Raw genomic sequence first — 22,770 nt, 5'->3', positions numbered from 1 at the left:
CCTCATTCCCTGGTCTCCATTCGTGCCTTTCCTGTGCATTGTTACCCAGGGTGTGAGTGGAGGACTTATGGAAGTGATGTTGCTTCTTCTAAGGACTGGGTCACTCTCAGGAAGAAAGAAATGCAGTTCTGGGAGACACAAGGAAAGAAATTCCTTTTGTCCTGAAGAGCATGAATGCAATGGACAGATTGTGAGGTCTTGCAGACCCTGCTCATTGAAGGCACTGGCCAGTCTGGGTCTTGCCTTACACTGCAGAGAAGGTATTGCCTTGTTAGCTTTAGGGAATTTGGACTCAGAATTTGGGTCAAGTTCACATGGTTACTTTGATCACTTGGAAACAGACATGTTGATCTGATTTGACCAAAAGTGTTGTGGTTCTTTCCTGAATTGTTGGTTTTTATATATATATTTGAATGGTGTTTGAATTGATTTGTGCTTTCAAATTAGTTTCTTGTTTCAAACCACCTTTATTTTTTCTCTTAAATGAGTATGATTCATTGACATTTCAAAAATATTCTATTCTAATTTTAAGTCGTCACTAGTAGGAGATAATTGCAGAAAGTAAGCTTTACAATGAGGGGCACTGTGAATATACCCCCAGTTTGATTACATCCTCCAATCTTTTGTTGAGCCCCAAATGTCACATATTCTCTTGATGGCCTTGTTGAATAGCCATGTCCCATCCACCACAAAACAAAATTTCAATTAGGGACCTCCCACCACAATACTATGTTCAATGAGACCTACCATCTTTTAGAGTACATCCATGTAAGGGTAAGAAAAAAATGAATATCTGTAGTGGAGAGGTGATGACGTTTATCTTAGAGAGTTCTGAGAGAACTTATAGACACGGTGAAAAAAACCACTGAAGCAGTTCCAACCTCAGATAATGCAGACCCAAGACCCTAGTCTAGCTCAACTCAAGAGTTTCTGACTCTATCCTTCTTCTGACTATGGTGCTCACCCAAGACTGGGGGAATACATCCGCAGGGTTTGATGTGAAAGGACTCACACTTCGATATGGGCCTGAATGCTTGATCTCTGGAATGCTAATTGGTTTGGGAAGACAGAAAACATTAAAGTATTGGAAAGAAGCAGGAGGAATTAGGTGACTGAATGCAGCAAGGGCCTGCCAAAGCCATGGAACCAGTTCCTTCAGCCTCATCTTGCCAGGTCAACTTCCCTAGCTCCTCTATCTGCCATGCCTCCCCTGTATTCAGAGGGCATGAGACAAGGGAGACCTTTTGTCCCTTAAGTTGCATTATGTTAAGGATATGTTCACTGCCATGATAAAAATAATGCAGTCCTATTATTAGACAGAGAACTTACCTTGTGTTACTCCTTGCTGTTACTGGTCCAACCTTGCCAGTTACATAACTTGTCCTTTGTGAGAAATGATAGGAATTTGTTCCCAAAGGACATTCAGTGGTTTGGACTTGATTGTGAAGCTGAAGAGAAAGTCATGTTGGATGGAGAGGCTTTGTATGTAGCATTGGTCCTGATACAATTGGGATTTCCCAGTCTCTCGGACATTAACATTGGGAGTCTTCCTCTCGTTGCCATGAGTTTCATGTTTTGTGCAATCTTTGAAGTCACAGAGTCACTGCTGGTGTCTGAGACATTGATTTCTACTTGTGCCCATTTGACTTTTTTTCTAGATTTGATCCCTTTTTTCAATTTTGTTTGGCCATGTGGTACTATAATTTCTTTTGGGGTTTGTTGTTTTATTTCAAACCTTAACTATGAAATGTAGAAAATATGCCTTGAGACATGTATCTATGAGCATGGATCATTTTCATCTGCTGGTTATATTGCAAAATCCCCTGGCATGTGCATATTGCACTCCCCTTTTAAGAATCCACAAACACATCCATGGCTCTAGTTAGCTCAGGATATGTCTGGAACTTGCACAGTACATCCAATGCTGTGTCCGTGTGTATTTCAGAAAACTACAACATTTCATTCTTCATGGAAGAGTATGGACTCTTAGTGCTAAACTTGTCTGTTAACTGATGATCCTTTTTGTGTGGACTAACCCCTAGTACTCCTTGCTGAAGCCCTGAGAACATGAGATATCTCTTAGGTATTCTTAAACAGTGTTGAACAGGGAATCTTATTTCAGATGATGGACATCAAGAACATTACAATATACATTTTGTGAGTGTGTGTAGTAGTGTGTGTGTTTGTGTGTCTGTGTATGTGTGTTTGTGTGTGTGCACCCTCAAATGTGCATGAGTGTGTGTGTGTGTGTGTGTGTGTGTATTCATTGTTTTGGCATCGGGGTACTACTGCCATCTTAGAATGTTTAGAAAGATATTTTTTTTCACTGGTGAAGCAGCTTGAGGATCATTGATCTCCATTGTTTTTAAAGACAGCAGGTATGTTCCTTTATGCAATCTTTGGTCCTGGCTCTCCTTATACGGAAAGACTTATATTCTTTCAATCTTGTACTCATATAGATCTTAGCACATTTCATAAGCTCCTCAATTCATCATCATAACCAGGTGCAGCAGTGGAAAGGCAGCTGGTGGTGCATGTTTGGTAACCTTTTACATCTCTGTTTGTGTCTGGTCCATGAATTTAGCAATATCTTTCTTTGAGGATTGTCAACACTTTGGAGTACAAGGTTTTCTCACAGCCCCTAGAGTTCCCATGGATCTTACTCATCTCTTTCCTGTCTCACATTTCAATAATATGTGTCTTCCTCTGGGGGGTTCATGTAAAGTGTTGTCAGATTTGTTCATCCTTTCAAAGGACCAGCTCTTTGTTTCAACTGCCAAGTGATCTCTAGCTCTGTTCTTTCTTATCCTTTCTCATAACAGTTTTGAGACTGGAATGTTGTGCTTTGTTTGTTTGCTTTTTGCATCTTTGACCACCAAGATGCGTCATTAGGATGTTTGTGAGACTTTTGATTTCTTGACGTACAAACTGATTGTCAGAACTTTGTCTCCTAATGTTGATTTTGCTTTTTTTTTTCATTTCTAGCATCTTATTGCAGAGCCAATCCCCACCAGAAAAGGTGGAGGACATGGCAGATGAAGTATCCTGGGTCCATCTCACTGATGACAGTTTACAGTCTTCCAAAAAATTAGCGTCGGAGTACTCTATTTCAAGCCTTGTCAACACAACCTGCTCACTGACTAACATAGTGGCAGAAGAGAACTGTGACACAATTTTGCCAAATAGATTTTATGAGACCTTAGCCAAAAACGACGCCCTTTTTCAGAAAAATCATATCTACAGGTGGAAAAGCAAATATCATCCACAGGTCTGCTACTCCAGGAGGCTCTCTCTTCATCTCACCCTCCCTCGCTTTCCACTGAGGAGAAGGTGGAGTGAGCTGGCTCTGCCAACCTTCATGACAGAACCCAAAGTAAAGAAAGGCCAGGAGGTAAATGAAAAAACTAGCAAGGGTTTCTCTAAGTCCAGCTCCCCTGATTTATACATAAGATCTTAACTCACCTGCGAATTCTGCCCCACAGGGTGCTGATATGAAGTCATCAGAGACACCCAAGTCAGCAGAAAATGCTGCAAACTTAACATCTGAGGGGACACACAAGGACGCTAAGGTGAAGGCCACCAGAAACCTTTTTCGAAGGTTTTTCTGCTGCCTCTGCATGCCAAGGACAAAAGAGACAACATCCAGGTAAGGAATAACAAAAGAATGGAAATTGCACTTTTAAGGAAATGTGGTGGGTGAGGCCAGTTAATCTCTTATGATTTGAGCTGACTTTTCGAAGGCACTTTGCCCATGGCACTTTGTCTCCTAATGTTGATTTTGCTTTTTTTTTTTCATTTCTAGCATCTTATTGCAGAGCCAATCCCCACCAGAAAAGGTGGAGGACATGGCAGATAAACTATCCTGGGTCCATCTCACTGATGACAGTTTACAGTCTTCCAAAAAATTAGCGTCGGAGTACTCTATTTCAAGCCTTGTCAACACAACCTGCTCACTGACTAACATAGTGGCAGAAGAGAACTGTGACACAATTTTGCCAAATAGATTTTATGAGACCTTAGCCAAAAACGACGCCCTTTTTCAGAAAAATCATATCTACAGGTGGAAAAGCAAATATCATCCACAGGTCTGCTACTCCAGGAGGCTCTCTCTTCATCTCACCCTCCCTCGCTTTCCACTGAGGAGAAGGTGGAGTGAGCTGGCTCTGCCAACCTTCATGACAGAACCCAAAGTAAAGAAAGGCCAGGAGGTAAATGAAAAAACTAGCAAGGGTTTCTCTAAGTCCAGCTCCCCTGATTTATACATCAGATCTTAACTCACCTGCGAATTCTGCCCCACAGGGTGCTGATATGAAGTCATCAGAGACACCCAAGTCAGCAGAAAATGCTGCAAACTTAACATCTGAGGGGACACACAAGGACGCTAAGGTGAAGGCCACCAGAAACCTTTTTCGAAGGTTTTTCTGCTGCCTCTGCATGCCAAGGACAAAAGAGACAACATCCAGGTAAGGAATAACAAAAGAATGGAAATTGCACTTTTAAGGAAATGTGGTGGGTGAGGCCAGTTAATCTCTTATGATTTGAGCTGACTTTTCGAAGGCACTTTGCCCATGGCACTTTGTCTCCTAATGTTGATTTTGCTTTTTTTTTTTCATTTCTAGCATCTTATTGCAGAGCCAATCCCCACCAGAAAAGGTGGAGGACATGGCAGATAAACTATCCTGGGTCCATCTCACTGATGACAGTTTACAGTCTTCCAAAAAATTAGCGTCGGAGTACTCTATTTCAAGCCTTGTCAACACAACCTGCTCACTGACTAACATAGTGGCAGAAGAGAACTGTGACACAATTTTGCCAAATAGATTTTATGAGACCTTAGCCAAAAACGACGCCCTTTTTCAGAAAAATCATATCTACAGGTGGAAAAGCAAATATCATCCACAGGTCTGCTACTCCAGGAGGCTCTCTCTTCATCTCACCCTCCCTCGCTTTCCACTGAGGAGAAGGTGGAGTGAGCTGGCTCTGCCAACCTTCATGACAGAACCCAAAGTAAAGAAAGGCCAGGAGGTAAATGAAAAAACTAGCAAGGGTTTCTCTAAGTCCAGCTCCCCTGATTTATACATAAGATCTTAACTCACCTGCGAATTCTGCCCCACAGGGTGCTGATATGAAGTCATCAGAGACACCCAAGTCAGCAGAAAATGCTGCAAACTTAACATCTGAGGGGACACACAAGGACGCTAAGGTGAAGGCCACCAGAAACCTTTTTCGAAGGTTTTTCTGCTGCCTCTGCATGCCAAGGACAAAAGAGACAACATCCAGGTAAGGAATAACAAAAGAATGGAAATTGCACTTTTAAGGAAATGTGGTGGGTGAGGCCAGTTAATCTCTTTATGATTTGAGCTGACTTTTCGAAGGCACTTTGCCCATGGCACTTTGTCTCCTAATGTTGATTTTGCTTTTTTTTTTTCATTTCTAGCATCTTCTTGCAGAGCCAATCTCCACCAGAAAAGGTGGAGGACATGGCAGATAAAGTATCCTGGGTCCATCTCACTGATGACAGTTTACAGTCTTCCAAAAAATTAGCGTCGGAGTACTCTATTTCAAGCCTTGTCAACACAACCTGCTCACTGACTAACATAGTGGCAGAAGAGAACTGTGACACAATTTTGCCAAATAGATTTTATGAGACCTTAGCCAAAAACGACGCCCTTTTTCAGAAAAATCATATCTACAGGTGGAAAAGCAAATATCATCCACAGGTCTGCTACTCCAGGAGGCTCTCTCTTCATCTCACCCTCCCTCGCTTTCCACTGAGGAGAAGGTGGAGTGAGCTGGCTCTGCCAACCTTCATGACAGAACCCAAAGTAAAGAAAGGCCAGGAGGTAAATGAAAAAACTAGCAAGGGTTTCTCTAAGTCCAGCTCCCCTGATTTATACATCAGATCTTAACTCACCTGCGAATTCTGCCCCACAGGGTGCTGATATGAAGTCATCAGAGACACCCAAGTCAGCAGAAAATGCTGCAAACTTAACATCTGAGGGGACACACAAGGACGCTAAGGTGAAGGCCACCAGAAACCTTTTTCGAAGGTTTTTCTGCTGCCTCTGCATGCCAAGGACAAAAGAGACAACATCCAGGTAAGGAATAACAAAAGAATGGAAATTGCACTTTTAAGGAAATGTGGTGGGTGAGGCCAGTTAATCTCTTATGATTTGAGCTGACTTTTCGAAGGCACTTTGCCCATGGCACTTTGTCTCCTAATGTTGATTTTGCTTTTTTTTTCATTTCTAGCATCTTCTTGCAGAGCCAATCCCCACCAGAAAAGGTGGAGGACATGGCAGATAAACTATCCTGGGTCCATCTCACTGATGACAGTTTACAGTCTTCCAAAAAATTAGCGTCGGAGTACTCTATTTCAAGCCTTGTCAACACAACCTGCTCACTGACTAACATAGTGGCAGAAGAGAACTGTGACACAATTTTGCCAAATAGATTTTATGAGACCTTAGCCAAAAATGACGCCCTTTTTCAGAAAAATCATATCTACAGGTGGAAAAGCAAATATCATCCACAGGTCTGCTACTCCAGGAGGCTCTCTCTTCATCTCACCCTCCCTCGCTTTCCACTGAGAAGGTGGAGTGAGCTGGCTCTGCCAACCTTCATGACAGAACCCAAAGTAAAGAAAGGCCAGGAGGTAAATGAAAAAACTAGCAAGGGTTTCTCTAAGTCCAGCTCCCCTGATTTATACATCAGATCTTAACTCACCTGCGAATTCTGCCCCACAGGGTGCTGATATGAAGTCATCAGAGACACCCAAGTCAGCAGAAAATGCTGCAAACTTAACATCTGAGGGGACACACAAGGACGCTAAGGTGAAGGCCACCAGAAACCTTTTTCGAAGGTTTTTCTGCTGCCTCTGCATGCCAAGGACAAAAGAGACAACATCCAGGTAAGGAATAACAAAAGAATGGAAATTGCACTTTTAAGGAAATGTGGTGGGTGAGGCCAGTTAATCTCTTATGATTTGAGCTGACTTTTCGAAGGCACTTTGCCATGGGCAGGCTTCAGTCATTTACAGGACTTAAACATTAAGGTTTCTGGAACCCCAAAAGGAGCTTTCACACTGAATCCTATTCATGAAGAGACTAGCATAGTTGAGACAGAAGCAGATAGCAGAGGTTGCTGGCAGGGCTTGCGGATGCAGGGGAACTGGAGGGAGAAGAGCTTTCAAAGGGACTACAGTTTAGGAATGGAAGAAGTATGTGGAGAACTCTGGTTCCTCAGTTCAGCTTTTTGCTAAGTCTTTCTATGTCAATGTCACTAAAACAGTCCTTTGTTCATCTCTTTTCCAGGGCTGACGATGCGGCCCTGACCCGGGATTCCTAAACCCCGGGTCTGTGTTCGGCCTGGTTGGGGCATAACAGTTTCTGGAGCAAGCCAGGCCAGAGCATGAAAGGAGGTGTGCCCCAAACATCTACCTGATAGACAGCTCCAGCCACCAGGGCATGAGCTCTGTACCCCTCCTCTCCTACTGGGTGCAAGGGTGAACTTCATTTGTTCCCAGAAGAAGTAGCTGGACATAGAAGCCTGTCACATCATCATGGGCGATGACGAGGCATCCATCCTGCTTCAAGTCCACATGAGAAAAGTTAAGTGTCCCAGATGACTCTGGGTCCCCATCTCCTTCTCCCCTCACTTCCATCAACAGAATCAATGAGCACCTGTAAAGAAGCGCTTGCACACTTTCCTCTTAGGTGGTAAGGAGGCACAGGAAGAGGAGGGGGAAGGAGGAGTGGGGAAAGTGGGACATGTCAAAGGATAAAAGCAGTGAGAGAGGGCAGAAGAAAGGGCTTGCATCTGGATGGGGAGGAGGTGATTTATCCAGAGGAAATTCCATTCTGAGAGCAGAAAAGTAAGGAATGAATGTGTGGGTGGTGACAGGGTCCACAACCAAGAAGGAGAGGAGCAAAATTCCCCTGAAGAGGAGGTTAGGAGTGAATGGTGCATGTGTACCCCGAGAAGACGACCCTATCTTCCTCATGGGTTCCAGCTTGCTCCAAGCTGCAGCAGGTGAGTGCTGCCTGAGAAATCTGTTCTCGTCCTGAGGTGCTCAGAGAGGGTGTGGCTGCAGAGAAGAGAAGCCACATGTTTTCAGGAGCCTCTTCTTCTTTCTGCTTGACCGAGTTCAAGCCTTCATCTTTCATGCCCTAAGGTGCTGTTGTCTCAGCCAATGATTATTCAGACAGATAAATTTGATGTCCCCATGGGGGATTCCTTGACTTTGAGTAAACAGCAAGATAGGTGTTTGTACTAGAAATAGGTAAACAGTGCTTAAAAGGACTGGGAAACATCACTGCCCAGAAAAAGTCAACAAACTTGGAACATCTTTGAGCCCAGGGCCATCATCAGGCTTTAGTTTAGAAGGAAACCTGATTGCCAAGGAGCTGCAGATGATGGCCAGTGGTATGGTGTGCAGCCTTGTTGAGGGAGCTGCCTGCAGTCTTCTCCTGCCCACCATACATATATGGAGCATCTTCTTGGGTCACCAGGGGCAAGCCAGCTGACAAGCTTTTCAGGGGTCCAATCTTGAGATCAGTCAGGTGTAGTGAATTCGTGTCCAATGTGCATCTCCTTGTGGTAGATGATGAGTTTCTGTATCATGGTCTTGATGTACACCAACCATCCCAATTGTGTGCTCTCCTCTGCAGAGGCCAATGGTCCTGTCCTGGTGAATGGGAGTATGGTTCTTTGTGACAGTTTATCAATTGTCCGGAATCCACTTCATTGGCTACATCATGTAGATGAAATCTTGACCGAGTCCTATATGGTGCCCTGTTCACCCCAGTCATAATAATAGTCAGTGTTAGTACAGTCAGTCATCATTTTATTCTAATAATTCCTGCCATTATATGTTACTTGATTATTTTTATTATACCCTTGAACATTCTTTGTTTTATTGATTTGATTATATTGTGCCAAGTATGATTTGTTTGATGATCTAGTCTATTTGGAGTTCTGTATGCTTCTTTTACCTTAATAGGAAGCTCAATCTTTAGGTTAGGGAAGTTTTCTTCTATGATTTTATTGGAAATAGTTTCTGTTTCTTTGACTTTGCTTTCTTCGCCTTCTATTCCCCTTAATCATGGACTTGGCCTTTACATAATATCCCAATTTTTCTGGTGCTTTGTGGTGGAAATTTTATTAGATTTAACATTGTTATTGACTGGGAAAACAATTTTCTTCTATCTTGTCTTCAATGTCTGCGATTTTTGCTTCTATCTCTTACATTCTGTCAGTAAGTCTTACCTCTAGGATTCTTGCTCCAGTCCCTTACACTGTTTCCAGTTCTCCCTTGGTTCCACTTGTCTTTATTGAATCTTTTTTTTTCATGTGTACCCTTGACCTGTCTTCTTCATTCAAATCCATTGTTTGTGTTCCAAAGATTTCATTCATGTCCTCCTAAGGTCCTTGACCATTCTCATAATAGCTATTTTGAAGTCCTTGTTCTGTGTGTCAGCTGTTTGCCTTGCTTGGGAACTACTGAAGTCCTATTGATGAGCTCTAATGGAGACACACTGTTGGGCTGTTTTGATTCTGTCCTCATGCTGACATCCAGCCATCTGGGCTTAGAAAAATTTCACTTCCAGTAGTTGATATCTGGTCTTGCCTGTCTGTTGGGTAGGTTTTTCATTCCTTAGTTTCTGTTGCCCTCACAGGATTTCTGGAGGGGGTGTGGTGGCTGTGGGTAGCCTTTAGAGAGTGCTCTGAGTCTCTCCCAGGTGTGGCCACTGGTGGTTGCAGGTGGGCAGTGTTTCTAGTATTGGGAGATTGCAGGAAAGAGTAGGATGAGCTAGATTGGCAAGTGTCTCAGCAGATACATAAGGAGGGAGAAAAGTTTGGTCAGCCATCTGGATCTCTAAAGTCCTTAGGGAGTTGGATTAAGAGGTGAAATCACATCCCTGTCCAGCACGTGGTCTTGTACAGTCTTAGGGATGAGACTGAGTGTTTGAAAATGGAGGACGGAAAGGAGAGGAAATATTGCCTATTTGCTTCCATGGTCAGCATGGGCTGCAGTGACAGACTGTCTCCAGTGAAGGAGACCAAGACAAAGGAATGGGATGAAGAGAAGGCTGAGAGAGAGGATTTGTTTACTCCAGGAATGGGGACAGAAAAAGGAGAGTCCAGAACAGGTGGCCTGCTATAAATCTGGGAATAAGACTGGGGAACTGGGATTGGAGGATGAGAATGAGATTGAAGTTCACCTACTTGCAAGTGTGTCTAGGGACATAGTGTCTCTGGTGTTGCTGGCTGAGATAAAGTGGTGGGAATTGGATGCAGTGGTGTAGGAGAAGAATGATGGATTTGAAATTTGTACATCGACTAGCAAAACATACAGACACTGGAAGTGAGTGCAGGAATCTCATAAATGAGTGTCTGATCGTGTATGGGGCAGACTATTGTATAGGCGAAAAGTTGAGACTGTAGTGCAGTAAATTCATTTGATAGTTACTGGAATATGTTCCCTGAATAATGAATTCTTTGAGGAACCCCAAATATATATATCTTTGTGGTAAATCACATACCAATGAAATAATCTGATGGCATTCTCTGTGGGAAAGTTAACAATGTGTTATTTCCTTTTATTTTTGTAAGAGTGTTAAAGATGTCTTCTGGATGTGGCAATCTTTTCAGAAGATCAAAGGATATGATCTAGTAGAATCCAGCTGGATTCTGAGGCCTGTGTTCTGTGGTGACTAATGATCCTGTTAGAGCTCACCCTGTGCTCACTGAGGAGACTCAGCAGTGCTGTCCTTCTGTCCTGTCAGAGCCCAGGGTGAAAGGAGTCAGCCAGAGCTAGTGATTACTGCTATGACTCCCCAAAACTGAAATCCTACCTAGCTACTCCTCAGGCTCCCATGGAAGCTGAGCTTTAGCAGCAGGGCTCACAAGGGTCTTGGCAGCCTCAGTGGAAACATTCCCAAAGGAAGAGCCACTTCTCTGCAGGGGTGGGAAAGGAGGCCTAGGACAACCTGGACTCCCTGAGGAGAACTTTGGTCTTGAACTGCTTCTTTCTCACTGCAGGGCAGGGACAGGCATAAGAGCTCTGCTGTCACCCTGGCTGTATCTGCATCTGAAGCACAGATCACTACTACACTTTACCACAGCATCTCATCTACCATCTGTTCGTCTCTATTACTGCAAGGATCCTTTCCCAGTCCATCCTGCCCTCTGCTTCTTGGCTAACATTGCCTGCACCTTGATCATGGAAATCAGTTCCATTGTCTCTAGGGTACAATGAGGTAAAAAAGTCAAATATCTGTTCCTCATATCTCCTTGGATACCCCTATGAGTCAATAATAACCAGTCCTGTAAGAAATATTAAATGATCATTTTTCTTGTCAAATACTATAAAACAAATGCTGTTTTTCCTTCAACCCTGAACACTCCTGAGCCTTTTAGACTTTCTTCCTCCATTCCCAATGTCCCATTCTAAATGCCCACTTCTCTTCAAGTGTTAGACATGTTCTTCCAGACAGATGGAACCAATTTCCTTTCCTTTTTTAAAAAGGAAAACAGAATATCTATACATCCAGTGACCTCCTCTTCTCTTTGCCTTCTTCACTGTTCATAATTCCTTTCCAGACTAGCTCTAACTGTGCATACACTGTGAAGTTGGACCTCAGCTCATCCAAACAACTACTTTCCTTCCTTTGGTCATGGATAATAGTGTTAACAGGGATAAAAAGTACAGCTTACTCTCCAGGTATGCTTGCTCTGCCACTTCTGTGAGCATCTATTCTCCTCATTAGAAGTTGCATCAGTAAGATGCTTTAGTGGGAGTGGTGGTCTCTTTCTTTGTGTTCTCAAGACCACTTTTAACAGACTCCAGCTCTTTCTGTGAATCTAACTATGCATCAGGTAATATAGGCACCGCACACACCTTTGGGTTGTGGCCTGGTGGTGGACCTGGATATTACATTCAAGTCTGGCACAGGTGAGTTTCTCAAGATGACAGAGACAAGAGAAACAGTGCAGGATACTCAAACTCCTGGGCCTCGATCCATCTCCACATCTGCAACAGTATTTGTCTACACTGCTGCCTTTGTACACAGCTTCTGCTTACAGTATCTTCTATTCGTTCACATTCAATGATTCTAAGTGATCATAAAATGCCAATAAAACAGACATCAAGGTTATGATTGGTTTACTAATCCAAGTACTTTCCATTGAACCTATTGTTTAAAGGGAATCCCATGGAGTTGGCATTTTTCTCTTAAATATAGAAATATCAGCCTGTGCTTGGTACATTTTACTAATGGAAAATGATTCTGGAAAGCTCTATGCCTGAATACACTCCTGTTTCCACATTATCATGTGTCATGTGGTTAATATATCACTAACCCCTAAGTGGGTCCTTGAACCTGCTTTCTTTCCTAAGTCAAGGTCTACGACGCATCTTGTACCCTGCACCATCTCCTCTTTTTGCAACGCCTGCTTACTGCATCACTGCTGCACCTTCAAGATCTGTCCCATTTCAGCCTTTCCCTGGTTCTCAGCTGTTGGACTGTATCAGCCTCTGGCAAATGCATTCTTCAAGGCCCCTTCTGTGCAAGTTCAGCCCATTACATCTATCAAAGTAGGGTGTCTAATGTCAGAAGAAACAACAGGCAGCATTTTGGTTAAATATCTCTTGAACATATTAACACATTTGCCTGAAAGCCATACATGACATCTTGACATATTGCCTGGTTCTGCACTCTGCCTGCTACCTGCAGACCCTATGTTGGTATTTGATCTGCATTCTAGGCCATGATGTGTCATCTCCTGTGACATTTATCAAGGCCTACTTCACTGTATGAACCCCTTTTCACCCACAGCATTTTGAACAAGTGCCTCCTCCTCTAAAATAAAGACAGATCTAATCATCCTTGATCCATTAAAGGCAACAGAATTGTTCATATTATCAGACTCATTTGTCTCTGTTCAGGGTTTGTCATCCTCAGTTCCTGGGTGGGTCCCAAGCTCTCCTGTGTTGATTGCCCGTGTGCTGTCCCTGTCCACATTCATCAGGAAATGCATCAGCGATGGCTTTGCTAGGACACATCGCCATGCTCCCTGTAGTTTTCCTTTCATAAGTCTGAAACCCACAGCAGCACTGATACAGTGAACACCTGTGGAAGAGATGGCTGCTCTGCGACTTACAGGAGTGTGCTGAGTCTCTCTCTGGAGTTTCTGCAGGACAGGTGCCCACATGCGATAACCCCAACAGACAGGCGGCCCATGACTGAGTCCTCCAATTTGTGAGGAATCAGCAGCTGCTCGCTCTCCTGTGGATCTCAAAGAGGTCTTTGCACACAGGCCTGGGTGTTTTACCATCTACTTTATATTCCATGGAGAAAGTAATTCACTTCACCTGGCTTGCTCTTTCAGGAACCCACACTGAACTAGGAGGAGTTAGTGAGAACTCATTTGCTTGACTAGCACATCTTCCTCTATGGGGTCCAGATGATGAGATAATGAGACAGCCCAGACAGAAGACCCTGGTCTGAGAAGAAGGTGTGCTGAGCCTGCCATTGCTTGGACTCCCCTCATCTTCATTTTTCCATCTCAATGTACAGGTACGGACAGGTCCAAGAGTCCTGGGGAGAACTCCTAAACTCAGTCAATCCCTTCTGGTTCAGATCCCCAAAATGCTGTACCTCAACTCTGCTGTTCACTGTGGTTTCTGCTTTGGCAGGTTCCTTTTCTCAGACTACATTGACAGAAACACCCTCCTCCTCTGTGCCTCTTGGATCAACAGCCAGACTCACCTGCGCCCTGAGGAGTGTAAACGGCATTGGCAATAACATTTACTTGTCCAGCAGATGGAGGGGAGCCCTCCCAGAGTTTTCCTGAACTACTGCAAAGACTCAAACAAGTCACTGAGGCTTAGAATCTCCATTACATTCTCTGGATCCAGAGAAGCCTCAAAAAATGTAAATTTGCACATCTCTGAACTATAGATGAAGGGTGAGGCTCAGCACTGCTGTATTATCTAGGAAAATAGTGTTTCCCACAGTGATACAGGCAGATGGGGAAGTAGCCATCAATAGTAGCTTCTGCCAAAAAACAAATCAGTTCTGGTAGAGTGCATGTAGCAGCCACAGGGAAGGGAGCAAGGAGGCTCCACCAACATCGCCTGCCACAGCACCAGTTCTGAACAGTGCAGAGGCTCATGGTATTGATTTTGGTCACCCAGAAAGATGCCCCCACCACATGGAGGCAAACTGTGTGCAAGCATCGAGAAGGGCGACTACCACAAGGCACACAAGATGTACCTGATGCTCTTCTTCAGATACATGTCTAAAACAAGCATTCAGAATCCTGAGATCTCAGGTACTCAGGAGTATTTCTCTTCTTCGGTCATGGCCAGCAGAGCAGTCCAGGCTGACATGACCATGCCGGTCCTCGAATCCCTGGAGAAGGTAATAGTGTATATAGCTGATGAACTGTTAGAGAATTGTAGAGCCAGCTACAGTGTTCAGTTTGGTGGATCTAAATTCTCAAGAGCAAGTAGTGTTGGTGGCCAGAGCTGAAGTGGTCCAGTGGAGGATCTGGGAAACTGGGCCATCCCAGCTTCCACCAGCCCCTCACACTGTGGGGTCTGCAATACTACTGTAAGTCTCAGTATTACTTCCTGCCCTCCACTGAGGGCAAGGGCTGTACCAACATGACAGACAGGTACTCTATTGCACAAGGCTTCTGAAGCGGGTGGGTGAGTTCATGGCCCAGGCTGTGTACAACTGTTTCTCTGTTTGAAAAACAAGAAAGGTGCCCACGGGATCTTTACAAGGTGCGCACAGAAGGTCCCGTCCATCGAGGGGACTTTCTTTCAATCCCTGCTCAACTTCATCAGGTTTCTGCTGCTGGCTGTGGACAAGATGACTGTGTTCACAGTGAGCACAGCCTGATTACCTACATGGGGACACCATGTACAAAGTGTACCTGGACAGGGGAGCTGCCAAAGCAGACCTCCACCAGAGAGGGCAACCTGGGAACAAGCTGAGCAGCCTCGTGTACTCCTCAGAGCAGGATGGGGATGAGTACGAGGATGACAGAAGCCTCATCAGCCTGCCTGGAAGCTGCCTGGCCAGCATGGAGACGTGCATGACCAGCACCACTGGGACGGATTCAGTGCCAGTCTGGACATGAGGCCCCTTACACAGTGGGTTCCTGTTCCGGGGCTGGAGGGGCCACCTGTGCAGAGTCTGCCCCTATTTATGTATGGAGGCCAAGGGCTGTGTGGTCAGGACCAAGAACAAAGCCCAGCTGCCCACCCATGTTCCTCATATCTCCCACAATAAAGCACAAGTCCTGCTGCAGCACCCTGTGCCGTCCTTGTCTCTGGTTCCTTGTGGAGGGCTCTAGTGGGACAGGCAGCCTGGTATCAGTAACCGGTTTCCCTTCTTATGTGTCCATTGTTGCCACGGCATGCCAGAGGAGTGGTGCTCACTACTGGGGGCCATGCAGGATCCTGAACCCTGCAGATGAGGGCACTTTCTTGTTTTATTTCTGTTTGGACACAGAGTTATTTTACAATCATGGTGCACTTCTCAGGGAAAGTATATGTTCTGTGGTGGCCAAGATCCTTGGAGGTAGAGATTAGTTATTCAATCTACAGCCCTGCTAATCTCCATAAGCCCCACGCTGCTGTTCTGCAGATGTTTTAAAGGATGTAGTAGGTTTTCATATCTTTCAAGTTGTAGTATTTATTTTTTTCTGGGTGAGTGATTTTGCAATCTAATGTTTAGGACTTAACCATTTTAAGAGTCCAGGAATGAGCAACCAACTCTATTACCACAGATAATGTCCATGCTACCAGTCAGATTGTAAAGGGAGACACCATATTTTTTACAATTAAAATAAATAAAACTTCTGGATTACAACACCTCTAAGCTGCTTAGGAAGGAAGAAGATGTGCCCTATTTTCTATAAAATGGAATTTAAAGGAAGGCTTATGTCAGTTGGTTCTCATTTTTTTCTAAAGGTCTGTTTACGTTTTGAACCTATTTTTGATTTAATTTCTCTTACCCAGAATTTTGATCTCTGATCTAGAATTTTACCCATTTCATTAGGGTTTCCTGGTTCATAGATTTCAGAACTGTCTAGCCTTGTGATTTTTTTAGAAAATTATTTCTTGAGATTATACTTACATCATATACCTTTTCCCTTTATTCATCTCAGTCCTTCCCGTGTACTCTGCCTGGTTCTCTTTCAAACCATGGCCTCTTTGCTCACTTTTACACACATTCATTTATATACATATATGTATTTCTATGTACACAAACACAACCTACTCAGACTATATAATCTTTCTTTTTTTTTTTTTTTTGAAGTGTGAGGATGTTTTTGTTTGGTTGGTTTTGGTCAGGATGTTTTTTATAGAGCATCATATAGATATTTATATATATAAATTATTAATGTGGGACGGGCAAGGGGCACACATCGCCGAGGGGGGTGCACACAGGGGGATGGGGCAGGGGCAGCAGACAATGCTACGCAAAACAGCCACATCTAACAGATGAAATAATCACACCAATGGGTTAGGGGAGGAGCAGTGGCACCAAGGATTGGGCATGGAGGAGAAGAAAAGCAGGGGATAAGGAAGAGGGACCTGGTCCAAGATACTGTGCACTTTCTGTCCCCACCCTTGCCACTTACCACCTCTGCACACAACCCTGGGCCTTAACCTTGTCTGTCCCTTCTTCCCTCCCTCCCTCTGCCCAGCTGCAGAAGCTCTGCCAGTGGGCAGCATCCTCTCCTCGGCTCTGGGGGGGTGGGGGTGCGGCAAAAGGGTGGAGTAGTCCTCCAAGGTCTGGGTGAAAGAGCAGTGGGCGCTCTCTGGATCGCAGGTTCTACAGCGGCTTGTCGCTCTCCTTCTTCAGGTGACTGTAGTAGTCCTCCTGGGCGGGCAGTGGTACACTGTGCAATGGGTGATGGGCGTGCAGCCACTGCTGCTGTTCCAGTGCCAAGCGCTGCAGCTCAGCTGACTGGGCGTGCATGGCCTGCAGCTGATGAGCTGCTGACATGGGAGCAGAAAGGGAAGCTGGCAGGTCCCGGTAAGGAGCAGCAAAGAGCTGGTGACGAAGAACTTCGTTCTCGTGCAGAGGGTGAGGAAGAAGGGGATTAGGGAGGGTCCCAGCTGGGTAGGGGATCCGGGTAAGGTGAGACCCTGAGGCCAGGAGGTCAATGAGAGGGTGCACCGAGGCGGAGGCTGCATGAATGGCATCCTGCTGGTGCAGGTGAAGGTGGGAGTGGATGTGGGAGTGCTGGTGGTGATGGGGAGTCACGTTGAGCATCTGCAGTCGGGCCAGAGGGTCATTGCCCAGGGCTGCCACCCTTTCTGCATGCTGCCTTTCAGCTGCCAGCCGCTCAGCGTAAGACATGTCAGGACGCAGGGCTGGCCCAGCTGCCAGCGCTAGCCGTTCTCGCTCTAGAGGCCCCAGGCTCGGATGAAACGGGAAGGGATGCAGGCCAGGTGGCCCAGGCTGTAGAGCCAGGCCCCCATGTCGGGGGAAGGGATCCAGGCCTGGCCCGGGGACCCCATGTAGGGGTTCCAGCTCACTAGGCTTCACCTCAAAGCCAGGCTTGAGCCGGTCACGGAGGTCGCGTTCACGGGCTTCCCGCTCCCTTTCGCGGGCAGCTGGGTCGCTGCTGTACAGGGCTGGGACGTTGTAACCCAGAAGCCCCGGGTCCACTGCCCCCAAGGGCACATAGAATGGGTGGTTGCGATTGCCAGGAGACATGACATGAGGTCGGGCGTATTCACTGAGAGTGCGCAGGGCTGGAGTATCAGGACCCAGGTAAGGGGGCACTGTAGCCACAGCGCTGCCAGGCTCAAAGGGAGGCCGATGGGGCACTGGACCCAGAGATGGGCACTCCACTGGAGCACGGCCCTCCTGGGCCAGCTTCACACTGCGCTCCAGCTCGCGCTCTTTCTCGCGCTCGCGCTCCTTCTCGCGCTCCCGTTCGCGCTCGCGCTCCTTTTCTTCGCGTGCGCGCTGCTCGGCCTCGCGCCGCACTTTCTCCACCAGGTCCGCGCGCTTCTTGGCCAGCTTGGATCCCTCCAGCGGCACGAAGTACAGGTCGCTGCGCGCGCACGAGTTGAAGCCACTGTCCAGGTGCTTATTGAACCTGGCTGACTGACTGGCGTGGCTGGGCACGTCCACCACCTTGGGAGGGGGCGAGGGGCTTCGGGCCGGGGACACCGGACTCTCGGGGGCTTCATACTCTTCAGCTGGCTCCTGTTTGATCTGCGTGGCAGTCAGGGGCGGCCCTGTCGCTGGGGCCGCGGGTGGTGGAGGCAGAGATGACAAACTCGAAGGCCCCGCAGGTGGCAGGGGCCCTGGCCCCACAGTGGGTGAGCCTGGCTTGAAGGTCCCTGGGCCTGCTGGCGGAGAGGTGCCTCGAAAGCCAGGCGGGGTCCCTGTTCTAAAGGAGGGTGGTGACCCCGGTTTGTATCCAGGCGGAGTGGCGGTCTTATAGGACCCAGGGGATGGGGCTCTCTTGCTGTACTGAGGGGGCCCGGGTGGTGAGGCCGTCTTGTAGCCTGCAGGCGAGGAAGCCACGGTAGCGATGACAGTAGAAAGTGTAGCTGAGGAAGTAGTGACTGGAGGAACGGGTGGGAAGGGGTAGGATGCCCCTTGGGAACCCTGGGATGAGGAGGGGTGCGAGCAGGAGTAGGAGGCTTGAGAGGAAGAGCCGGAAGCGTTGGAAGAGGAGGAAACTGGGGGGCCATTGGGACCTGCTTGACTATAGGACACCTGGCCATGAGGAGGAGGCAAGTGTGCTGGCCCCGGTGGGTAGGGCCTCAAAGACCCCAGGGAGGGAGACATGTTGTAAGGGTGTGCATGGTGGGAGCTGCTGCTCTCTAGGGGGTGAGGATATGCCCCGGGTGGAGGGGGCCCGGAGTTTCCAGGATGATGTTGTTGCTGTGGCTGTGGCTGCTGCTGCTGGTGATGGTGATGTGTAGGGGCTGGTGGGTGGGCTGTGGATTGGCCTCCAGCAGGAGGGTAAGGGCCTGGATGGGTGTTGTTGTTGGCCAAGAGGCGGCCATAGGGAGGAGGAGGTGGAGGACCCTGACTCCACACAGCCTGGGATGGGAGGGAAGGCTGGGTATACTTGGGTGGCTGATTAGAGACAGACATACTTGTGGGCTGAGGGAAGGAATGGGGATAACTGGGCAGAGCTTGGGAAGCTGGGTACTGGGAGGCCGAGGAGGAGGAAGAACTAGAAGAAGCTGCTGCAGAGCTACTGGAGGATGAATATGGATACCGCATTGGGGGCCCAGGGGCAGAGGAGGAAGAAGCTGGGGGTAAAGGGTGGGGTGAGGGAGCCAGAGTTGGACCCTTCTCTGGGCCAGGAGGAAGTCCACTCATACCCTGACCCATGGCATGGGGAGAGGGCAGATGCCCAGGGATTGGCTGAGCCCCCATGCCAGGAGGAGAGGCTGAGGCATTGTTGAGGGGTCTTAGGGCAGGTGGAGGAGGCAGGTTTGGGGTCACGTGGGGGAAAGTAGCTGATGGTGGAGCAGAAGGTAAGTTCCCACCACCCACTGGAGCATTAGGTGGCTTTGTTGGAGGGGGACCACTGGCCCCGGAGCTTGATATTGGAATTGGGGTGGTGGGTGGGGGATGCTGCTTGCCTCCACTAGGGGTACCCACTGAAGAGGCAGCTGCTCCCCCTTTGGGACCCATGGGGGGCCCAGATAAAACACCTCCACCAGCATTCCCAGGGTAGAGCTGTGGGTGTGGGGGAGGGGCTCCAGGAGGCGGGCCCTGGAATAATCGAGATGTGGGTGGCTCCATTGGAGCATGATATCCTGTAGGTGTCACAGAAGGATGGGGTTCAAAGCCGGGCTCTGGCTGTCGGGGAGTGCTGTCTGGTGGTGGAGGGGAAGGAGGAAAGAGTGGAGGTGGGTGGTAGGGGCGGGCCGGGCCCTGAGACAGGCCGGAAGATGAATCGGAGTCATTCTCCACACTTCCAGGGCTGTAGATGCTGGGAGATGTGCTTCGGTTATCCTGATCTATGTCCCTAGGGTCACTGCTGCCATCGTCATTAATGCTGCGCCCATCCAAGCTGTCCAGATCCGAGGGAGACTGTGGTCGAGGGAGCTCCTGCTCAGTTTTGGTCTTTTTGGGTGCACTGGTCTCCTCGCTTTCGCTCTCTGAGATCTCCTCACTGCGGCCCTGCTTGCTGGCCTTTGGGGTAGAGGTCTCCTCTACTCGCACCTTCTTGGCAGTCTGCCTGGACTTCTCAGCTTTGCCATCACTGCCGGACGTGCTGACCCCTCCAGGGGAGGCCCGGCCCCTTGATCTCAGCTCTTCCCGGGGCCCAGGGGCCTCTTTCTTCCGTCCACTCCTCATTGACATTGAGTCTTTATTCTGTCGTGTCTTCATTCTTCAGGCTGTGGAGACCCCATTCTCCTCTGCCTGGGCAGCTTAATACAGAATCTCGTATGCTGTACCCCAAGCTCCCCACAGCTGTGGTCTGGGAAGCTGGAAGCAGTTGTAGGCACGTGGTACTCGCAGGGTTTTCTCTGTGAAACACTGCCGAGCCTCAGTGCCCCCTTCACGAAGTAACTAGGTCTGGGATTAGGAAAACAGGGTCAGAGGTGACCTGTGAGCGGCTCGGGACGGCTGGCTGGCTGCGAGTGCAGTCGGGCTCCGGCGCCTCCCGGGGACGGCGGCGGCCACTCCCCGCCCCTCCTCGCTGCGCGGCTTCAGTCGCTGCTGCCGCGGCGGCGGCGGCGGCGGCGGCCCCGGCCCCCCCGGAGGGTGGCCCCCATGCCTCTCTCCCAGCGCAGCCCCGATCGGCTTCTCGCACTCCCCGCCCGCCCGGAACGCGCCGCCCGCCCCCGCCGCGCCGCCCGCCTCCGCCCGCACTCGCGGCCACAGCGAGGCCCGCGACCCCCGACCCTCCCGCCGCTCGTGCCGCGCGCCCCTAGCCCGCCCCGAGGCCAGCCGCCTACAAACGCGTCCTGGCCCGAGGCCCCGGCCCGGCGCCGGGCTGCGGGCGGGCGGACAGGCGGACGGGCTGGGCGGCGCGTCCGGCGACTCGCACAGGAAAGCGGACGGCAGAGGGAGGGCGCTCGGGAGAGGGGGATGGGAGCAGGGAGGAAGAGGGAGAAGGAGGGAGAAGGAGGGAGCGCGGAGGAACGGAGGAGAGAGGGGCCCGGAGGAGACGCGAGGGAGGGAGCGCGCGGCAGTCGGGGGGCGGAGGATCTATATAATCTTTCTTGTAAGCATGTTTTTAGGTTTGACCATTAGTTTGGGGTCACCAATAGCAAGTGTGTGCTCCTCATGAGGAAGGCTATTTCTCCTACCCTCAACATTCTTTGGTTGAGGTGTTTTTATTTAGACTTGAGTCCTTGGATTTTCATTAGTACATACATGTTGGTGAGACATTATGTTAAATGCTTCTGTTATATGCTACTGGGAGGCACCGTCTCACAGCAAACTCCCTGACTCTCTGTCCCTTACAATCTTTCCACCTCCTCCTACTCAACTTTATCTGGGGTGTGGGAGTGTGAACTACACAACCCTGTGGTTTGATTGATTGTGGTTTTGTGTAGTAGTCTCCATCTGTTGCAAAGGGAAATTCATTGATGAAGGATGATGACTATACTTATCAGTGAGTATAGATTCTTGTTTATAGTTGTTACAGGTTATTCTGGTTTAGTGGCTGTACATTCTCCTATAATAACCATAATTTCTCTAGGACTGAGTAGTTAGGTAGTTTACCCCTACAATGTATGGTATTCCTTTTCACATATGGGTCTTAAAAGCAATTGGAGAGCTTGTGGTCAGCACTAAGGTATGTTTGACAATAGTGCATCTTTAGGGTTATCACAACCTTCTGGTTATCTTTGTGAGTTCAAAGGTATAAAGTTGGGTTAAGATTGTGTAGGTTGGATTTTCCAGCTCCCTATCAGAGAGGCAGCTTCTGTCTCTCCTCTCTCTGTCTCACCTCTCTCTCTCTCTCTGGTGCCAGAAGAGGGCACCAGATCTCATTACAGATGGTTGTGAGCCACCATGTGGTTGCTGGGAATAGAACTCAGGTCCTCCGGAAGAACAGTCAATGCTCTTAACCACTGAGCCACCACTCCAGCCCCCCATATACCAAAGTTAAATCAGGACCAGGTGAACAATCTAAATAGACCTATTAGTCACGAAGAATTAGAAGTTGTTATAAAAACCTCTCTACCAAAAAAAGCCCAGGTCCAGAAGGCTTCAATGCAGAATTCTACCAGAACTTCCAAGAAGACCTAATACCTATATTCCTTAATGTGTTTCACAATACAGAAACAGAGAAGTCATTGCCAAATTCCTTTTATGAGCTGCAGTTACTCTGATACCAAAACCACACAAAGACCCAACCAAGAAAGAGAACTACAGGACAATCTCACTCATGAACATCGATGCGAAAATCCTCAATAAAATACTGGCAAACCGAATCCAAGAACACATTAGAAAAAGCCTATTATGCATGATCCTAGAGAAGCTAATTAAGAAGGTAAACCCAAAGAAAAACATTTAGGCGATGAAAGGAGACAGAGACAAAGACCCACATTGGAGCACCGGACTGAAATCTCAAGGTCCAAATCAAGAGCAGGAGACAGAGCACGAGCAAGGAACTCAGGACCGTGAGCGGTGCACCCACACACTGAGACAATGGATATGTTCTATCAGGAACTCACCAAGGCCAGCTGGCCTGGGTCTGAAAAAGCATGGGATAAAACCGGACTTGCTGAACATAATAGACAATAAG

At 47.9% G+C, this 22,770-nt stretch overlaps 1 protein-coding gene, 1 long non-coding RNA gene and 1 pseudogene across 2 annotated transcripts; 2 read left to right on the top strand and 1 right to left on the bottom strand.

Moving 5' to 3' along the window:
* The first annotated feature begins 6,612 nt into the window (after nucleotides 1-6,612).
* On the top strand, nucleotides 6,613-7,978 carry LOC130865333 (uncharacterized). The gene is made up of 4 exons (XR_009056094.1): nucleotides 6,613-6,655; nucleotides 6,747-6,910; nucleotides 7,314-7,609; nucleotides 7,903-7,978. It is a non-coding gene; the product is annotated as an uncharacterized LOC130865333 (long non-coding RNA).
* Nucleotides 7,979-8,042: 64 nt separating this feature from the next.
* On the top strand, nucleotides 8,043-15,317 carry LOC130865332 (Golgi to ER traffic protein 4 homolog; annotated as a pseudogene).
* A 1,356-nt stretch (nucleotides 15,318-16,673) lies between these two features.
* On the bottom strand, nucleotides 16,674-20,752 carry LOC130865455 (atrophin-1-like). Its single transcript, XM_057756516.1, has one exon. The coding sequence runs from the start codon at nucleotides 20,397-20,399 to the stop codon at nucleotides 16,857-16,859; it is 3,543 nt and encodes a 1,180-aa protein (XP_057612499.1). The 5' UTR covers nucleotides 20,400-20,752; the 3' UTR covers nucleotides 16,674-16,856.
* Nucleotides 20,753-22,770: the final 2,018 nt, after the last annotated feature.

This window comes from Chionomys nivalis, chromosome 23 (assembly GCF_950005125.1).
Source record: "Chionomys nivalis chromosome 23, mChiNiv1.1, whole genome shotgun sequence".
NCBI lineage: Eukaryota > Metazoa > Chordata > Mammalia > Rodentia > Cricetidae > Chionomys > Chionomys nivalis.
This window is presented reverse-complemented; position numbering and strand designations above follow the sequence as displayed.

Bases quoted from the DNA above. Each gene is read 5' to 3' on its own strand.
- LOC130865455 (XM_057756516.1), bottom strand. From the start codon at position 20,399: ATGAAGACACGACAGAATAAAGACTCAATGTCAATGAGGAGTGGACGG.